The 19,030-nt window shown below is 32.4% G+C and overlaps 1 protein-coding gene and 1 long non-coding RNA gene across 2 annotated transcripts; one reads left to right on the top strand and one right to left on the bottom strand.

The window, feature by feature from the left end:
• Positions 1 to 3,128: 3,128 nt before the first annotated feature.
• Positions 3,129 to 4,821, top strand: LOC143066983 (uncharacterized). The gene has a single exon (XM_076239880.1). The coding sequence runs from the start codon at positions 3,225 to 3,227 to the stop codon at positions 4,788 to 4,790; it is 1,566 nt and encodes a 521-aa protein (XP_076095995.1). The 5' UTR covers positions 3,129 to 3,224; the 3' UTR covers positions 4,791 to 4,821.
• An 830-nt stretch (positions 4,822 to 5,651) lies between these two features.
• On the bottom strand, positions 5,652 to 7,184 carry LOC143066984 (uncharacterized). The gene is made up of 2 exons (XR_012975824.1): positions 6,879 to 7,184; positions 5,652 to 6,270 (listed from the first exon to the last, which is right to left on the bottom strand). It is a non-coding gene; the product is annotated as an uncharacterized LOC143066984 (long non-coding RNA).
• Positions 7,185 to 19,030: the final 11,846 nt, after the last annotated feature.

Genomic DNA, 19,030 nt, shown 5'->3' with positions numbered 1-19,030 from the left:
ATGAGTAATCTATCTTATTTCTTCTACTCATTCAAAGCAAATTTCCAATTGAACAGATTTGTTATGTATTTTGTTTCATATTGACATATCAAGTAGAATATGCATTGCAAAAAAACTCCCAATTTTCAGTTATTGAAATTAGAATTGGTTTTTATACAATCGCAAAAAAAAATTTGTGGTCGTATATTGGTACCACGTCGTCATCCGAAGACAGTTGGTTTCCAGACAATAACTTTATCATAAGTAAGTAGAAATCTATGAAATTTAAACACAAGGTTTATAACCATAAAAGGAAGACTTGGATTCATTTTAGGGGTTATGGTCCTAACAGTTTAGGAATTTAGGGCCAATTCTAGTTTCCAGACAATAACTTGTGTTTAAGTGTATGGATTTCTATAAAATTATACCACAAGTTTCCATACAACAAAGGTGGGGTTAGGATTTGCTTGGGGGGGGGGGGGGGGGGAATTAGGGGCAAGTAAGGGCTAAAAAGTAGCGTTTTCTGGTTAATGGACAATTTAAAAGCAGAGAAAGGGATATAATAAAAAAATAAATTGTACAATGTTGTAAAAATGTTGGATTACCTCCCTTACACTGCTTTTAAATCCTCTATTTATGACTTTTATGATGTATTAAATGGGTAATTGTGGTTGCAAACTCCATATGAAATTTGAATTGAGATTATGACCATATCTTGAGGGAAATGATATATTCAGGGAAAAAAGGGGGGGGGGCAATTTTTCAGAATTAAACAAAATTTCTTCACAAATTATTTTTTTTTTGCCAAAAAAAGGGGGGTTGGGGTTGAATATGCAACAGCATAGTGTATTGCACAAAAGCAAAAATATTTGGGTTATTTTTTTTGTTTTTTTTTTTGTTTTTTTGAGAGGGATCAATTGGCACAGGCGCAGTGTGTTACACAAAAGCAAAAAAAATGAATATAAATTCAAATCATATAACCAATTCTAAGTTCTTTGACTACAGTTAATCTAAGAAACCTATTATGTGTCAAATATTTAATTACAATCCAAATTCACACCTTTATAAGCACGAATATTGTGTCCATGTTTGCCCCAACTGTTTAGGGTTAGACCTCTGCGGTCGTATCCAGCTGCGCCCGGCAGAGCAATTTATATAGGATAAGATACTGTGTGGAATCTAAAATGGTTAATCAGCTGCGCCCGGCAGAGCAATTTATATAGGATAAGATACTGTGTGGAATCTAAAATGGTTAATTTCTTAAGATTGTATAGCCGTTTGTTCATTTGTTTTCCAAGCCTAAAACTATTACCATGACGACTACGGTGTTACAGGCTACGACTTTTTTCAAGGTAAACATGTGATAGTTTCACCTTCGGCCTCGCACCCTATGAATTTTACTAACCCTCTATGGATCTGTAGTGGGTCAGTAGCGAACCATATAACTTATGATATTAATCAATTGTAACTGATTATATGCCCTTTATGGACCCTTTCATTTGGAAAATAAAAAATACTCTACTCTATTCAATTAGATAGATAGAAACTTTAATTAGCAAAAATGATTAACAAGACAAGATTTACAAATAAGTCTACATATGATACTCAAATTGTTAGCCAACTCTTCACAAATGATCAGCAAATCAATATCCACAAACAAATTGTCAGGCCTGTCAACGTGTATGTGTTAACAGTTTTTGTCGAGCCTGCGACTTATGTCACAGAAAGCTCGACATAGGGAAAGTGATCCAGCAGCGGCGGTGGTGTTAGCTAACTTCATAAAAGCTTAATATTTTAAAAGGTGGAAGACCTGAATGCTTCATACTTTGTATATAGATGCCTGGTGTTACGATGTTACCGTCTGCCACAGGTCGATTGTCCTTGACCTCATTTTTATGGTTAAGTGACTACTTATTTATGGTAATGTTAATTTCTCTCTTTTTATGAGTAATAGGATAACTATATTTGTTATGTGTGAAACTTGTCACATTTTCTTGGATCATGAATAGCTTATGTGATAGTTGTAGTAAAGCTTTATATTTAGGACTATCAACATAAAATCAATGATTAGTAAAGAAGACGAGACATTTCAGCGTGTGCACTCTTGTTTTATAATCATGTGTAGTTTAACGACATCTGCAATCTATTATCTTGTTTACCATCCCATAAATTGCACTACACTAAATGTCTATCTTGCTTCTGTTTCTCTTGGTATGCTTATTATTTGGCATGGTGAAAGAACTGTACAAGATACGACCCGTCAAAGGTATACATGGGTCACTCTTGTCAAAGTTCAATATAATTATTTGGCGAATGGTTTATCTAAATTTAAAAGTGGAAGCTAGTTAACACTCACTCCTCAGTTTTGTTTATCTCGATCCGCCCGCCCCTCCCTGCTCAGGTTCTTTTTTAATGATTTTCGAATCTCGAGTTTTGTATGTATGAATAATAAGAAATGTTGAGCAAACGTCTATATATGCATCCAACAAAATATAATCAGAAGACACAGGTCTCTATAGGTCATCATACATTCTTTAACAATAAATAGTAATCTTCTGTAGAATATTCCGGGTTCATGCTTTAAATCGTATAGGTTCTAGTAATTGTTTCGATAAATTAACCAAAATAATTATAGATCTATCATTATTCCAATTATCCAAATAACGAAAAACAGTAAGATATAACATACGACAACTTTATAACGATGCTCCAGATGGGCAAATGCACATATGTATACAAATACTGCGATGTTAATATGCTTGTTCAAAGGGCTCAGTCTCTTCGTTAAATCATCGACCAGTAGATGACAAAAACACAAAATTAAAACCAGCGACGAAAAGGTGCTTTGCTCTTAAATGGCGAAAAACTAAGACAAAATGCAGTTAATTTAATAGTTTAAAATTAATTTTGGAAGGTGGAAACGTTTATTTAAAAATATGTTCTGCTGTGTTAAGAACAAAAAAAGAATCATCTTTGGTCAATCAGGATGATAATTAATAATCTGTCTAAAAAAAAAACAGGAGAGCGTATACAAAAGTGAAATCATAGACGGTCAACTGACCAAAGAAATTGTATGCAATTTAGAACAAATTAAGAAAAGCTACAAGGAGCTACAAGGAGCTACGCATTATGACGCCACAGACGTCAAATCTCACCTAGCAACTAAATAGACTCACAACGTTTTTAAACACCATTGTTTCTGCAAGACAGATTTTTGGGCAATCAGTTTATCAAAATTCAACAACATGGCGACTACTAGCAGCGATGAGGCAAATCAAATGATGCCAATTTTGGAAGAGGAAAGCGTAACAGATGTGCATCATGGTTTAGAAGAATTAAAAAGCATCACAGATCAAGAAAATGAAGGGCATACTGGTGAACAAGAAAACGAAGATGAAAACGAGGATATTGTAGACGAAAACGAGGACAGTGTAGATGAAAACGATGACAGTGAAGATGAAGAGACTGAAGGAGAAAGGGAAGTTAAGAAAAAAGAAGACCAGGATCCTGATACGGACTTAGAAATTGAAGAAGAAAAGTCAGAGTTTGATTCAGATATGCGAGGAATTTATATGTGCGCATGCAAACATTTGGGTGTTGTACCCTGTTCTTATTTCTTACGGCATTTGAATGATAAAGAATTGAAATTGAGGCATCATGGTCTAGGAAAACTAGGCGCAAAAGCAATAGCCTTGCCTATGCAGAGCAATACATCAACCCTCATCCTAGATCTTCATGATAATTGGTTGGAAGCTGAAGGCGGTGACGCAATTGCTTCGATGTTATTAGAGAATTGTTACATTTCCGATGTTGACTTGTCCGATAATCGTCTAGGAAGCAGAGGTATAGAATCTGTCTGCAACATGCTAATGCAAAACACTGTAATTCAAAATATAAATTTGTCCGGAAATGAAATTTCAGACCATGATGCTAAATTTATGGCGGACGCAATAAACGAAAATAACCGTATCAGACATTTAAACTTAAGTCACAACGAATTTTCCGAAAAAGCCGGTAGTATCATCGGACCAGCCGTTTCAGAAAACGAGACTATTGACAATTTGAATTTAAGTTGGAATCATTTTAGACGTACCAGTGCAATAAGGCTATGTGAGGGAATCTCGGAAAACATGGGCCTTCGAAAAGTTAACTTATCAATGAATGGCTTTGATGATGATGTTGCGTTTGCTATTTCTGACATTATTAAGAAACATCACACACTTTTAATTCTGGACGTAAGTTATAATAGAATATCAGATCCTGGGGCATTGGTAATTGGAAAGGCTTTAGAGGTTAATGATGTGTTAAAAACATTCAAAATAGGACATAACAGATTTGGTGTTGAGGGTGCAAAGGCTATATTACAAGGGATCAGCTCTGCTAATTCGATCGTTGAAGAACTTGACTTAAGTGGTGTTGAAGTTGACAAAGAATTCTTGAATATGACGAAAGAACTGGATAAATTACGACCCGTCAAAGTTATACATGGGTCAATCTTGTCAAAGTTTATTATCAAGAAGAGGATGAGATCTGAGGACGATGCTCTGTATTTTGATGTTCCAAAAGAAACTGTCAACCCTTCAAACATTTTAGATCTGGTATATAACTACTGTATCAAGAACAACGTAGAGGTGCACGAGTTCTTAGAAGGAAAATGTGACGAGAAAAAGAAAGTAGAAATTCCTGTGTTTTTATCCTGCTTGAAATCAGCTGGACTTGTACTGACTGAAGATCAGACTAAACTTCTCAATATCTTACTTGAAGAATGTACTGACCAAATCTCAATTGATGTCAGCATTTTTTTGGATTAAAACAATTACGTATTGAAAAATACGAAAATTACTCATCGTGTAACCTTTTAATTGTGTGCATACTTACGATCAACCGAAAGCAGTCTGAACCTTTCCCCTCCTTTAAAGCATTTTTTTTTTATATATATACTTATTAGGAGTTGCATTTGTTCTTTTCACTTGTGCTTAAAAATTAACTGACCTATTTATATACCAGTACTTTAAACTTGATTTTTCTGTTGGCGTGGAGATTCTCTTTATCTTCCATATAGAGCCCCATATATATATAACTCTGATTTCGTTTTAGTCTAATCTTAGAATTTTAATTTCGTTATACTCCATACATGTATGTGTATTTTATTTAGATTGCAGCAACGCATAAATGTATATACATGTACAATTTTTATATAAATTACTTTGCTGATAACATTTTCTATCTACTACAGTTTCGCTTGTCCCAGAAGTTTGAGGTCGTGAATTCAATTTCCTATGAATCAAATTACAGACTTAGATATTGGTATCTGTTGCTCGTCAAACACGCAACGTTTTGGTGTAGGAACAGATATATTCGGCTAGAATAAAGAACTATCTATCTATCTAAGGGACGACATCAAAAGATCAATGTAAGATAAAAAACTTAATTCAAATAGTTTGGGGGTGGGGGGTTGAACTGCTGCAAGATTTGGTTATCCGACATTGATTTTTACATATATCCATATGGGTCAATCAATTTTTCCCAAATTAAGTTAATAGGGGGGTAGGGGGGTCAGTGAAAAAACTATTTGAATTAAGTTTTTTATCCTTCATTGAACTTTTGATGTCGTCCCTAACCTATTTCATTATTCAGAAACTAAAAAAACGGATGAGACACAAGTAACAAGTAATTAAAGTATTTGTTTTTATGAGACCATTATTTAGCTTATGGACACAAATCAAAATACAAACGAAATGTATCATCCTTTTACAAAGATTTTCACTATAATAGACTAGGAAGTAAAGTTCAAATTTCACAATTGTTCAGAGTAATTGAGAATGTCATATTTTAAGACTTACTTTCACAATACGCAACTTCAAACACCAAAATGAAACATGCATTAGTAGTTTGTATCTGTATATATTTTTATGATTCCAAGCTTGAAAGTAGATATTGGTATAAATTAAACTTTGGCGAGGACTCTTCCTTTTCTTCGTTTTCTGTGGCGTAGTTTTTTCTACGATTTGACTGAAAGTTCCTCGTGTTTCTACGCCGCACGGGTGATCTCCTGACATAACGACCACACTCATCCATACAAACCAGTCTGTCAAGTTTACATTCCAGTGCACAATACTTAAAGTCCATTCTAGTTTGTGAGTAAATACGGCATGGCCACTCACAGATCAAAGTTATACTGATACATTCACGTCTACACTCGTGCCATACTGCGACATAACTATTACTGGACCATCTCCCTGATACTACCATCAAAGTCAATAAAAGAGGTAAAACACAATATACCGTCTTCTGAAATAAGATAGAGGATAAAATATAATATCAATCTCCCAAAAGTTAAATCATGGTGGCTTTTTTTTTTCAGATATGTAGCAAAATAAATTTTTAAAACATTTTATAAAATGAGCTTACATTATTTTGTTTGAGTACACGTTATTTTTTTCTATTTTTATTGTTTTCCGTTTCCTTTAAAACAGAAAACCGTTTATAGCTGTCTAGATGTTTTCTTCAATAAGAAATTCCAAGGACAAAGACAGATATATATTATCTCACAGGAAATACACAGTAGAATTTCTACATGATTTCAATGCAAAATTTATCCAAAACAGATATTGGACAAATCAGTTATGACTTACCATTTTGCTTTCGTACAGAGAAAGTAAACAAAATTAAAAAACAATTCTGTTTTCATAGAAGATTTATTTAACAACAAAAACGCAAGTCAACAAAGTTATTAATTACACATGATAATTGATATTAATGTCAAAAGTCATATGACATCAGAAATTCTTTAGTATAAAACTGTCAAATATATAATTCTACATAAGTGATAAGTATGCGTGGTTTGAACCGGAGCAATGCTTTGTTCTAACGACTGGGGTGAACAGGAAATGACTTACCAACATACCTAATGTGGGAAGCGTGTATATGAACCATAGCCTTAAAACATGTAGTACAAATCACCTCACATCATGTGATGTACGCGTATAGTAGTGATAAATCAAGTGACAAAAAAAATCACCCTTACAAACTCGGAAAATTAGAACAATTCTACGTGCAGCACATTTAATGCAAATCAAATTGTGAAGGCTTAAATTTCCTACTTTAATTTCAGAAAAAAATAACATTTGCCAATGTAATAAAACAAAAAATAACTAATCGATATCGAATAATAATCAACTCGTGACCGACCAACACTACGCGCATTCGTGAATTAATGTGTTGTTTGGTCATTCGTTGAATATTTTTCTCTATTTGATTTCTTCGATTAGTAATTCTATAAATAATGAAAACAAATTGAAATAAAAAATAATAATAAAATGAAATACTCAGAGTGTAAAAACAAATTAATCAGAGTGTAAAAACAAAGTTATCAGAGCGTAAAACCAGTTATCAGAATGTAAAAACCCAAGAAATCAGTATAAAAACTAAGTTATCAGATTGAAAACCCCAAGTTATCAGAGCGTAAAACCAAAGTTATCAGAATCTAAAAAAACCCAAGAAATCAGTATAAAAACTAAGTTATCAGATTGAAAACCCCAAGTTATCAGAAAGTAAAAACAAAGTTATCAAAATGTAAAAACCCAAGAAATCAGTATAAAAACCTAAGTTATCAGATTGAAAACCCCAAGTTATCAGAGCGTAAAACCAAAGTTATCAGAATCTAAAAAAACCCAAGAAATCAGTATAAAAACTAAGTTATCAGATTGAAAACCCCAAGTTATCAGACAGACAGACAGACAGACAGAATATTTTATTATAGTGTCACATACCAATACAGAACAATATCATACATCATAATATTAGTATAAAAATACAAATAAAAATTTACATCGAAGTTAAAATATCGGTATCCAGCCATGACTGACTTATGAGACACTTTTGCTTTAAAACTTATTCTAACATTCCTTACAAATGAATAAAAATAACCTTTTAAATAACATTAAAAATAACAAAAAAAAAACAACCTGTTATACACAATATTTTCTGCGATTAAACATAAAATATAAGGATTTTGCTAAAAAGGGTTGTATACAGTCATGTGACATCAGAAAAATAAATTTGTCGTCATGATTAAAATCGTAAAAATTTGGGTTAATAGCACTTGCTTTTAAAAATAGACCATATCGCAGATCTGAATAAAATTCACAATGCATTAAAAAATGTTTTTCGTCTTCTACACAATCAACTGTACAGTATTTACATTTTCTGTCATTAAGAAGAGTTTTTGGCTTGGTGTAACGACCTGTCTCTATAGCTAAAGGTAGAGACCCACTTCTAAAATTAGATAAAATACGTCTATGTTGTCTATCATTTACATTTTTGAGATATGAACTTGTTTCTAATACATTTTTATAAAGTCTATAAGTACGTAACTTGTTACCATTTGGTTCATTTCCATCTTGATACAATTTTTCAACCCATTCTTGTTTTTCAATTTCATACAATTTTGTTTTAATATCATACATTTTATGTCTGTTGGAATATTGGCTATCAATGATATCATATATACCAAGTTTATGAGCTATTGCAAAACATTTCTTGTCCCACGATCGAGAAATATTCATACCCCACATATGGACCTTGTGTGTAATTCTATAGTCATACGTATATCGTACTCTCAAAAATAGACGGTACGTTTCTAACAGTTCGGCTGATTTTGTTGTTTTAAAACCCATATCACCTAAAACCGCTATATTTGAAGCATTTGATGAACTACCAATAAAAAGTCTACATGCCTTGTTCTGAATTGTTTGAACTTCTCTCCAGTTGTTGTGTCCCCATAATCCGGCTCCATGTAATAGCACGGGTTCAATAAGAGTTTTATAAAGTTTTGTATAAACATCAAATGACATCCCTCCACATGATAAAAATTTAGTGTATACTGCAGAAAGCGCCCGGCTTGCAGATTTTGTTATCTCTCGGATCGTATATTTGTGTTCCATAAATTCGTTTATATGTAATCCTAAATATCTGTACGCATTGTCAAAGCTAATAGGCATATCACCACATTTAAAATTGAAGTCTGATCTCGGAGCCTTTTTGTTACGAAAATGTATAATTTTGGTTTTGGTCTCATTTAAAGTCATTCTCCATTTCATACACCAAGAATGAATACAGTTTAACATATTTTGAAGACTCTTTTCGTCTGGCGCGATAAGTGCAATATCATCAGCATATAGTAAAATTGAAACATTCAAATCATCAATGTCAACACCAATATTTAGAGCACGTATGTCTTCAGCTGGGTCATTCACATAAATAGAAAATAATGAAGGCGACATTTTACAGCCTTGTTTCACACCAAAATCAACAGGAAAAATATCAGTCAAATAATGTCCTAGTTTCACTGCGCTTTTAGTAGCATCATATAAAGATTGTATAGCCTTTAGAAATAACCCATGTATGCCTATACTCATTAATTTATGCCACAACATATCACGGTTCACATTGTCAAATGCCCTCTTTGCATCTATGAAACAAACAAATGTGTCTTTCTTTTTAAGTTTCCTGTTCTTTATAATTGATTGTAACACATAGAGATGATCTAAGCAACTTCTGTTTTTTCGGAAACCGTTTTGTTCTTCCGCTAAAATGTCATTTTGTTCGAGCCAAAAATTAAGTCTTTTATTTAATATATCTGCATATATTTTGCATGGTATGGATATAATTGAAATGGGACGGTATTCTAACGGGTTCAACGGATCCATTTTAGGTTTCGGAATTGGAGTAATTATACTTGTGAGCCATTCTTCCGGCACTTGTCCTTCGGTAAAACAGAATTTAACTAGTTTATGTAACAAGTCAATGCAATTATCATTCCGCAATATTTCACTTGGTATTTCGTCTATACCAATGGCTTTACCTAGCTTTGCTTTATACACTGCATCCTTAACTTCTTCTCTACTAATTTCAAGGTTTAAGCCACTAACATCGATATCTTTTCTGTAGTTGTTTTCATTTCGCACTTTGTTTTTGATATCTGCTAGAAACGTATCATCATAAGTATTGCACGAGTCGACGCTATTGAATGCCGATTCATACTCTGTTTTCCACCTTTCGAGCACGGTATCAGTGTCATTTGTTATTTCACCGTTTTCCGTTCGAACCTGATATATACGTTGCGTTTTACGTTCATTTGCTAGCCCTAGCTTCCCTATGGATTTCCAGAAATCTTTCGTATTATGTCCCTCGAGATAATGTAACTGGTTTTGCTGGTCTATTTGATACCTACGTTTTGATTTCCTGTTAAATGTATCAAAGTTTTTCCGTCTTTGCACGTATATACTGCGTAGCGTCGATTTACTGTTCGTTTTGCAACTCGTCCATTCCCTTTCAGCCTTGCATGCTTTATCCCATAAATCTTGAAGCTCTTCATTCCAGTATGGCTTTCGGTTATTTTTATGATGACGTTTATTTGGAATATTTTGCTTTTGTTCTTTACAAGTAAGTTCAATTTCTGTAACCAATAAATCTTTAAGTTCTGTAAAGGCCGAATCAACGTCACGTCGTCGATCTAAAGCATGTTCTAATCTTAAAATAGTATCTTGTAAAAGTTTTTGCATAGGCTTATCTGAAAAAAGTTCGTTTCGTAAACCATCATATCTAAACCTTCTCGGCGCTTTTAATCGTTCATTTTCACTTAAATGTTCAACTGTATCGGTGTTTTCGGCATATGTTGATATCGTGCATTCTAACAATGAATGATCCGGAATAGATTCGTAACCAGCTAAATCGAATCGAGATATAATATTTGACATTGTATGAACTTGGAAATCTATGACATCATTTATTTGGTCATGTGGGGTAAGAATATAATCTACCACTGATTTTCCTTTCGAGGAAATATTTGTATAATCTTGTTTACCAATACGACCATTTAACATACATAAATTACAATCTACTAGAAATTCAATAAGCATTTCCCCATTTCTATTTAAAACATCATCAATGACATCTCTTATTTGCACATCATCAACACCTTCAATAAAATCTTGCATATCACCACATCGAGCATTAAAGTCACCACATAGATATAGTTTACCAATATTTTGATACATATATACCTGCTCTAGTAATTTGGTAAAAAATAAAAAAGAGTCATTATACACAGAATTTCCAGGGGGTAAGTAACAAATACATATACAAAAAACATCTTCGTTATTACTAAATTTCAACCACAATATATCTTGTATATCGTCATTTAAAATCTCTACCTTAAAATCTTTTAAAACATCATTTTTTATTAATACTGCTACCCCACCCGAACCTCTCCGGGAATTTACATTTTTTGAATCTCTATTTCTAGAAAAACATTTATACCCTTCAATTTCAAGGTTTTCTTTACTCCTCAAAAAAGTTTCACATAGACATAAAATATCAAAATCAAAGTTATATAATATCAGTTTTCTCAAACTATCATTGTCATTCTGGCGTGTTGCCCATCCAAGAACGTTCCAGACACCAAGCCGTAAATCCTAATATCCGCGACGCGTGCCTCGTCCACCTCTACCACGAGTGTCCCTTCCACGTACTGTTCTCCATTCGTTCCTATCATTTCTTTCTGATTGTTCGTGTGTACGATCCGTTTCATTACGTCGATGTGTGTTTCCTTTGTTCTTTATTTTCCCATTCACAAACACAAAGTCTTTGTCTCGTCCCATACCCTTGAGAATCGCCATCATATTTGTTTGATTTACTTGTGCTTCCCTCGTAAGTTCGTCCTCTATGTACACTCTGTTGTATTCCCGTGTCTGTCTAAGCTTTATCTTGTTTTTCATAATTTTCTCTTTCTGTTCGGATGTTTCTACTGTCGCTACCACTACACCAGGATTTCGTCCTCTACTTTCTTTCCTCTCAGCCGAAATAACTTTCACATCATGGATACGCAGACCATCTCTTATTATAGCGCATACTCGATTTTTGGTAATAGCAGGGTCTGTTTTCTCTGCCTCGCTTTCACTTAGCATCTTGATAACAATGTTTGTGTCGTTTCGCGATTGATTGTTACTTACAGCTCCTGCATAATCCTTGCGTTTCACTTGCTCATTTACATCACTTTTCAAATTTTGAAAGTCAACTCTCAGTTTATTTACAATGCCATCAATTCTTTTATTTACAGTATTTACTTCTGTTTTAAATTCGTCCTTTACTTTGTTGACCTCTTTGCTTATTTTAGTGTCAATCATTTTTGTTATATTTTCAACAATATTCTTGGCAAAGTCTTTCTCTAAATCGTCTATGCGTTCAAAAACTCTATCATTTAAGCTTTTCACCTCGGTGGCTAGATCGTACATCAACGATTTAAGTTCATGAAATTCTGAATCTTTTTTCACTCGTTTTTTTTTCTTTCAGTATCATCATTTTGTACATTTTCAGATCTAGGTCTTTTAAGTGTGTTTTCACGTGTTTCACCTGCATGCTCTTGATTGTTTTTGTGTTCAGTACTGTCTATTTGTATGCTATTTGTTATTACCTCTCTGTGTGTTTGATGACTGTCATGTCCAGTTTGGTCCTCCATATTTCCGTCCTATTTCGAATTCACAGAAAGTTCTCAATGTACAAATTTCAGTAATTATCTATACTTCAGTGTAAATGTTTATCTCTAGAAATACTAAATTCACTATATAGTTCAGTAATACACTCCACAAATCACTATTTAACTGTTAAAAACTGATTTTTTTGGGAGCTCAATCGTCGAAATGTAAACAATCATAGGTGCGTTCGATATCAACAAAGTTATCAAAATGTAAAAACCCAAGAAATCAGTATAAAAACTAAGTTATCAGATTGAAAACCCCAAGTTATCAGAAAGTAAAAACAAAGTTATCAAAATGTAAAAACCCAAGAAATCAGTATAAAAACTAAGTTATCAGAGTGAAAACCCCAAGTTATCAGAAAGTAAAAACAAAGTTATCAGAGTGTAAAAACCCAAGAAATCAGTATAAAAACTAAGTTATCAGAGTGAAAACCCCAAGTTATCAGAAAGTAAAAACAAAGTTATCAGAGTGTAAAAACCCAAGAAATCAGTATAAAAACTAAGTTGTCAGAGTGAAAACCCCAAGTTATCAGAAAGTAAAACAAAGTTATCAGAGAGTAAGCCACAAAGTTATCACAGTGAAAAATATCAGAGTGTAAAAACAAAGTTATAAGAGTGTAAAACCCAAGTTATCAGAGTGTAAAATAACAAGTTATCAGCATGTAAAACCTCAGTTATCAGAATGTAAAGTAATCAGAGTGTAAAACCCAAGATATCAGAGTAAAACCCAAGTTATCAGAGTGTAAAACCCAAGTTATAAGAGTGTAAAACCTAAGTTATCAGAGTGTAAAACCCAAGATATCAGAGTAAAACCCAAGTTATCAGAGTGTAAGCCACAAAGTTATCACAGTGAAAAAAACAAAGTTATCAGAGTGTAAAAACAAAGTTATCAGTGTAAAAACAAAGTTATCAGAGTGTAAAAACCCGTTATCAGAGTGTAAAACCCCAGTTATCAGAGTATAAACACAAAATTATCAGCGTTTTAAACCCAAGTTATCAGAGTGTAAAACCCAAGTTATCAGAGTGTAAAAGCAAAGTTATCAGAGTATAAACACAAAGTTATCAGAGTTTTAAACCCAAGTTATCAGAGTGTAAAACCCTAGTTATCAGAGTGTAAAAACAAAGTTATCAGAGTATAAACACAAAGTTATCAGAGTTTTAACCCCAAGTTATCAGAGTGTAAAACCGTGTAAAACCCTAGTTATCAGAGTGTAAAAACAAAGTTATCAGAGTATAAACACAAAGTTATCAGAGTTTTAACCCCAAGTTATCAGAGTGTAAAACCCAAGTTATCAGAGTGTAAAAACAAAGTTATCAGAGTGTAAAAACACGGTTATCAGAGTGTAAAAACACAGTTATCAGAGTGTTAGCCCAAGTTAACAGAAGGAAAAGTGTTCAATTTACGTGGTTCCAGTTTGAATGTCGGGCAGGATTATGATAGATGAGAAAAAGACACTTTTTATCTTTCTTCAATTTAAGTTAAAATAAGATGAGACTCAATAGTATAAGAATAGTATAAAGCTATGAGACTCAATAGTATAAGAATAGTATAAAGCTATGAGACTCAATAGTATAAGAATAGTATAAAGCTATGAAACTCAATAGTATAAGAATAGTATAAAGCTATGAGACTCAATAGTATAAGAATAGTATAAAGCTATACTATTTGGAAGAGGAAAGATAGGTCTATGAGACTCAATAGTATAAGAATAGTATAAAGCTATACTTTTTTGAAGAGGAAAGATAGGGCTATGAGACTCAATAGTATAAGAATAGTATAAAGCTATAATATCAACACTGTTGAGAATTCATCTATAGCGAAATTGTATGTTATCAAATTGTGAATAGCGCATAACCTTTTCTCTAACGCATTAGGAAAATTTTCTCTAACACATTTGAAAAATGCTTTTTGAGCAAAGAAACCCAAATAAAAGAAAGAATGCTAGGAAAACTTTGATATCATTATACGAAACCCGGCCCTTCCTACACTGTCACAACAACGTTTATATAAAAGCTGTTATATAAGGAATAATTAATATTGAGTCAAACTTTTCAAAAAATCGAGTCAGAAAATATAACATGCTTCCTAATCTAGAACATTTGAAAAAAAAAAATACCAACTACATGTATATATGAATCCCAACAGGGCTTCTCTCTCACAACTTTTAACTAAAGTAAAAACTAATGGTATTGGTTATAGAAAACTATTCAAATTAATATGTTATGCATTTTAGAATGGATAAAATAAAGCAAGTATGATTAATTTCAAATAAAGAAAAAAAAATGTTTCATGCGATTAATTTGATTTTTATCGATTTGTATCGCATATCTACCGATATGTAAAAATGTTAACAGTATTCGTTTTTTCGTTGAATTATTTATGATTTTTATTTTTTTAAATCTTAAAATACAGTGAAAACTACATCAGTTGTTAGAAAAAAATAACGATACTCCTCAAATACCTTTTTACTACAGGAACATTTCAATATATGTAAAATAAAGATTGATGTAAAAGTCACCAAAATAAAGAGGTCACATAGTGGTCTACCAAAGTGTCAATCATCGTAAAATTGACGTTTTTGACATTCACTGCACATGAAAAGTATGTTTGCGTTTTGCTGTTTTTATAACATATCAATTTTTGATTGATAAGAATTCATAAAATATGAGTTCAGAATAAAAAAAAAAATATTTCACCTCGTTGAAATGCTTTCTTCATTTCAATATTTTTTTTTTTTTATAATAGAACGTCATTTAGGTACACTTAAATGAGACATACATAACTCAAAAACACAAATAATATTTTACTAAATTCTTCCAAACTGAAAGAACATTTATTAAAAATTCAAATGTTGCTAACATCATCCATGTATGCTATTCGAATCAATTAAAATGTTGATCTTTTTTTATACGAACTTATAATAAAGTAACTCGAACACAGAAAAAACTGTATTAAATCAAATTCGGGAATGTTTGTACATCTACAACAAGTTACAGTAATTACAAAAAAATCTAAGTCATTTAAACTATATTGTCCTTACGTTGCTATAAACATTATTTCTCATTTCTTGATTAGTATTACTATTAAAGGGGCACTAGCTGTCATATTCATGTTCACCGATTTGACTAAAATCTCTTTTTTGGTTTAAAACATACTTAAACGTATATCCAAAGTATAAAAATATAAAATAAACAATTTACAAGGCTTTGGCTCGATAATATGTAATATCGTTTCGTGTGTATTTTAGTTTTGACGCCATTTAATTAACTAACGAGTTGACCTCCAGACACTTCCAACGATTATAAAAGAGATTTAAACATAAATATAGATTGAAATAGAAAGCGAACTCGTGCAATTGGATTTTTCTAGGTATTTTTAATTTCATATAATAGGTTAAAATATACGTTAAAAATCGTTTTTACCTGTATAAGAATGATTTTATTGTAGATAGAACCAGTCAATCAAATGATATTCCTTTGTTTTACTTTTAATGTTCTTTTTAATTTGATAACCGAACACACATAATTCCTGCGTAATCCATCTCTTGTTGATGGGTTAATTTGAAGGTCACATGAATACAAAATATAGGTCTAATTATTCACTTGCAAGTGAATAATTCATCATCGATATTTTAGCTTATTTTGACAAAATTAAACCAAACTGGCTGCTCAAAGTTATTTTTTAATTCACTATTTCTCTTTCATTATTAATTGAACAAAATCAAACATTTTTTTCTGTCATTTGGTCTTCTGTGCTCTTGTGGAGAGTTGTCTCATTAGCCTCATTAGCAAATATGCCACATTTTCTTATTTTCATATCTGTTAAATTAATTTAACTTTCTCGACCTAATGGCAATTGAGAGCTTGTTGAGAGAGCTTAACAAATTGCAAAAGCAACTGTATCAGTTTGAAGGCTGTTTGTTGACCTCTATCAAAGATATGTCACTGGTTTAATAAGTGGGTATTTTGTTTTCGTTTGGATGCAGTCTCCTTTGTGTATGGATCTATACTACCCTACGTCTCCCTATATCCTTATCGTTGTCGTTAATTACAATGACTAACCTTGAGAATATATAAACTACAAATGCATTTCTTGTGTCATTTTTAAACGCCTTTACAGTTTTGTTAATGACATAAAACATATACCAATTAATTAATGTACGTATAAAACGTATTTTATTATTGTTTAAGAAAATTAAAAAACAAAGAAAACAAAGAAAGACTTTAAATTTAGTTGTAAGTTTGAGCACGAACATTCAAGCACGCATATCATTAACGTAATGATGTTTCATAGTAGAATTAGACATAAGTTATTGCAACTTGCATGTTAAATACACATACTATTATATCAGTAAAACATAAAAAAAAAAAAAAAACTAGCAGTACTGTGCACAACTCTCACAAAAATGATACCACCGCCCCTTGCAAAGTAAATTAATGCTTTGAAAAGGCAAGGATGTGTAAAGTAGTATTATACAAATGATTGAGAACAAACACAAAATTGGCACTATATATGGTGAAGTTTTTAAGGAAATATAATTAAATCATGTAAGATATAAATGTGTCCTGTGGCATACCTATGACATGCGAAAGGAAATACAAAAAATGGTTCTGATAAAAAAAAAATGGTCACAATAGTATTATCTGTTCAAAGTTTTGATTTTTCTACACTGTATACCACATTGCCTCACATTCTCATTAAGAAAAAATTCACACACCTAATTAAATGGGCATTCAAAAAATCAGAATGTGAATATATATGTTCAAACTCTTTTAGGTCATTTTTTAGTAGCAATAAACAAAAAAACTATGTTAATTGGACATGCTTTGATACTATATATGCCCTTGAATTTTTACTAGATAACATTTTTGTTCGCTTTGGGGATTCCGTATATCGTCAGATTATCGGAATTCCAATGGGGACTAACTGTGCACCACTTATTGCGGACCTGTTTTTGTATTGTTATGAGTTACAATTTATGACAAAAATAAGCAAAGACCCATCGAAACAACATCTGATAAACAAATTTAATAATACTTTTAGATATTTGGATGATATTTTGGCTCTCAATAATGACGACTTCAGTATGTATATTAATGAAATTTATCCTGTTGAACTTACTTTAAATAAAGCTAATACTAACAATGACCACTGCCCTTTTCTCGATCTTGATATCTATATCACTAATGGAAAGCTGAATACTAAAATTTATGATAAAAGGGATGATTTTTCATTTCCTATCGTTAATTATCCGTTTTTAGATGGTGACGTTCCCTTGTCACCATCTTACGGTGTTTATATATCTCAACTTGTACGATTCACTCGTGTATGTAACAATGTTTTAGATTTTAACGAGAGAAATTTATGTATTACTGAAAAATTATTACACCAGGGTTTTCGATATCACAAACTAGTCAAAACATTTACTAAATTTTATCATCGGTATAAAGACATCATTCGTAAATATAGCTCAACATGCAGACTTCTAATACGTTCAGGTATTTCACATCCAATTTTTTATGGAAATATTCTTTATAAAGCACAAAGGTGTCAGTATTCACCTCAGAAACTTACAAAACCTTTGAATAGACTTATTAAGAAGGGATATAATTACGATACTGTTGTCAAGTCATTAAAGATTGCATATTTTGGCGTTAATATTGAGTCACTGATAAGGTCTTTGCATCGGAACTAAACACATTTATTCTAAAAACAGTTGTTGGCATGACACAGGTTATGTTCTTCTCATATATGTTATGATGGTATGATACTAAACCCCTAACGGGAAGGATTGTGCCTGAGGTTCATATGATGAAATCATAATCTTTCAGTCAGTTTAATTGAAGTCTGGAGCTGGCATGTCAGTTAACTGCTAGTAGTCTGTTGTTATTTATGTATTATTGTCATTTTGTTTATTTTCTTTGGTTACATCTTCTGACATCAGACTCGGACTTCTCTTGAACTGAATTTTAATGTGCGTATTGTTATGCGTTTACTTTTCTGCATTGGTTGGAGGTATGGGGGGAGGGTTGAGATCTCACAAACATGTTTAGCCCCGCCGCATTTTTGCGCCTGTCCCAAGTCAGGAGCCTCTGGCCTTTGTTAGTCTTGTATTATTTTAATTTTAGTTTCTTGTGTACAATTTGGAAATTAGTATGGCGTTCATTATCACTGGACTAGTATATATTTGTTTAGGGGCCAGCTGAAGGACGCCTCCGGGTGCGGGAATTTCTCGCTACATTGAAGACCTGTTGGTGACCCTCTGCTGTTGTTTTTTATTTGGTCGGGTTGTTGTCTCTTTGACACATTCCCCATTTCCATTCTCAATTTTATGGTTATAAGCATGTGAGAAATTTCAATAAATTGTAGTAAGCGGTTCATGAGTACAAAATTAGAAAGGGGCCGTATTGATCTTGTATCCCAGAGCCTTGTATTGGTGTGAAAATTATGGTTAATTGAGAGATCCGATACAAGAGTGAGTTAATGATGAATAGCGGCTGATTAAAAGAGCA

This window comes from Mytilus galloprovincialis, chromosome 3 (assembly GCF_965363235.1).
Source record: "Mytilus galloprovincialis chromosome 3, xbMytGall1.hap1.1, whole genome shotgun sequence".
NCBI classification, from domain to species: domain Eukaryota; kingdom Metazoa; phylum Mollusca; class Bivalvia; order Mytilida; family Mytilidae; genus Mytilus; species Mytilus galloprovincialis.
Note: the sequence above shows the minus strand (reverse complement) of the source record. Positions and strands in the feature narration are given on the sequence as shown.

Bases quoted from the DNA above. Each gene is read 5' to 3' on its own strand.
- LOC143066983 (XM_076239880.1), top strand. From the start codon at position 3,225: ATGGCGACTACTAGCAGCGATGAGGCAAATCAAATGATGCCAATTTTG.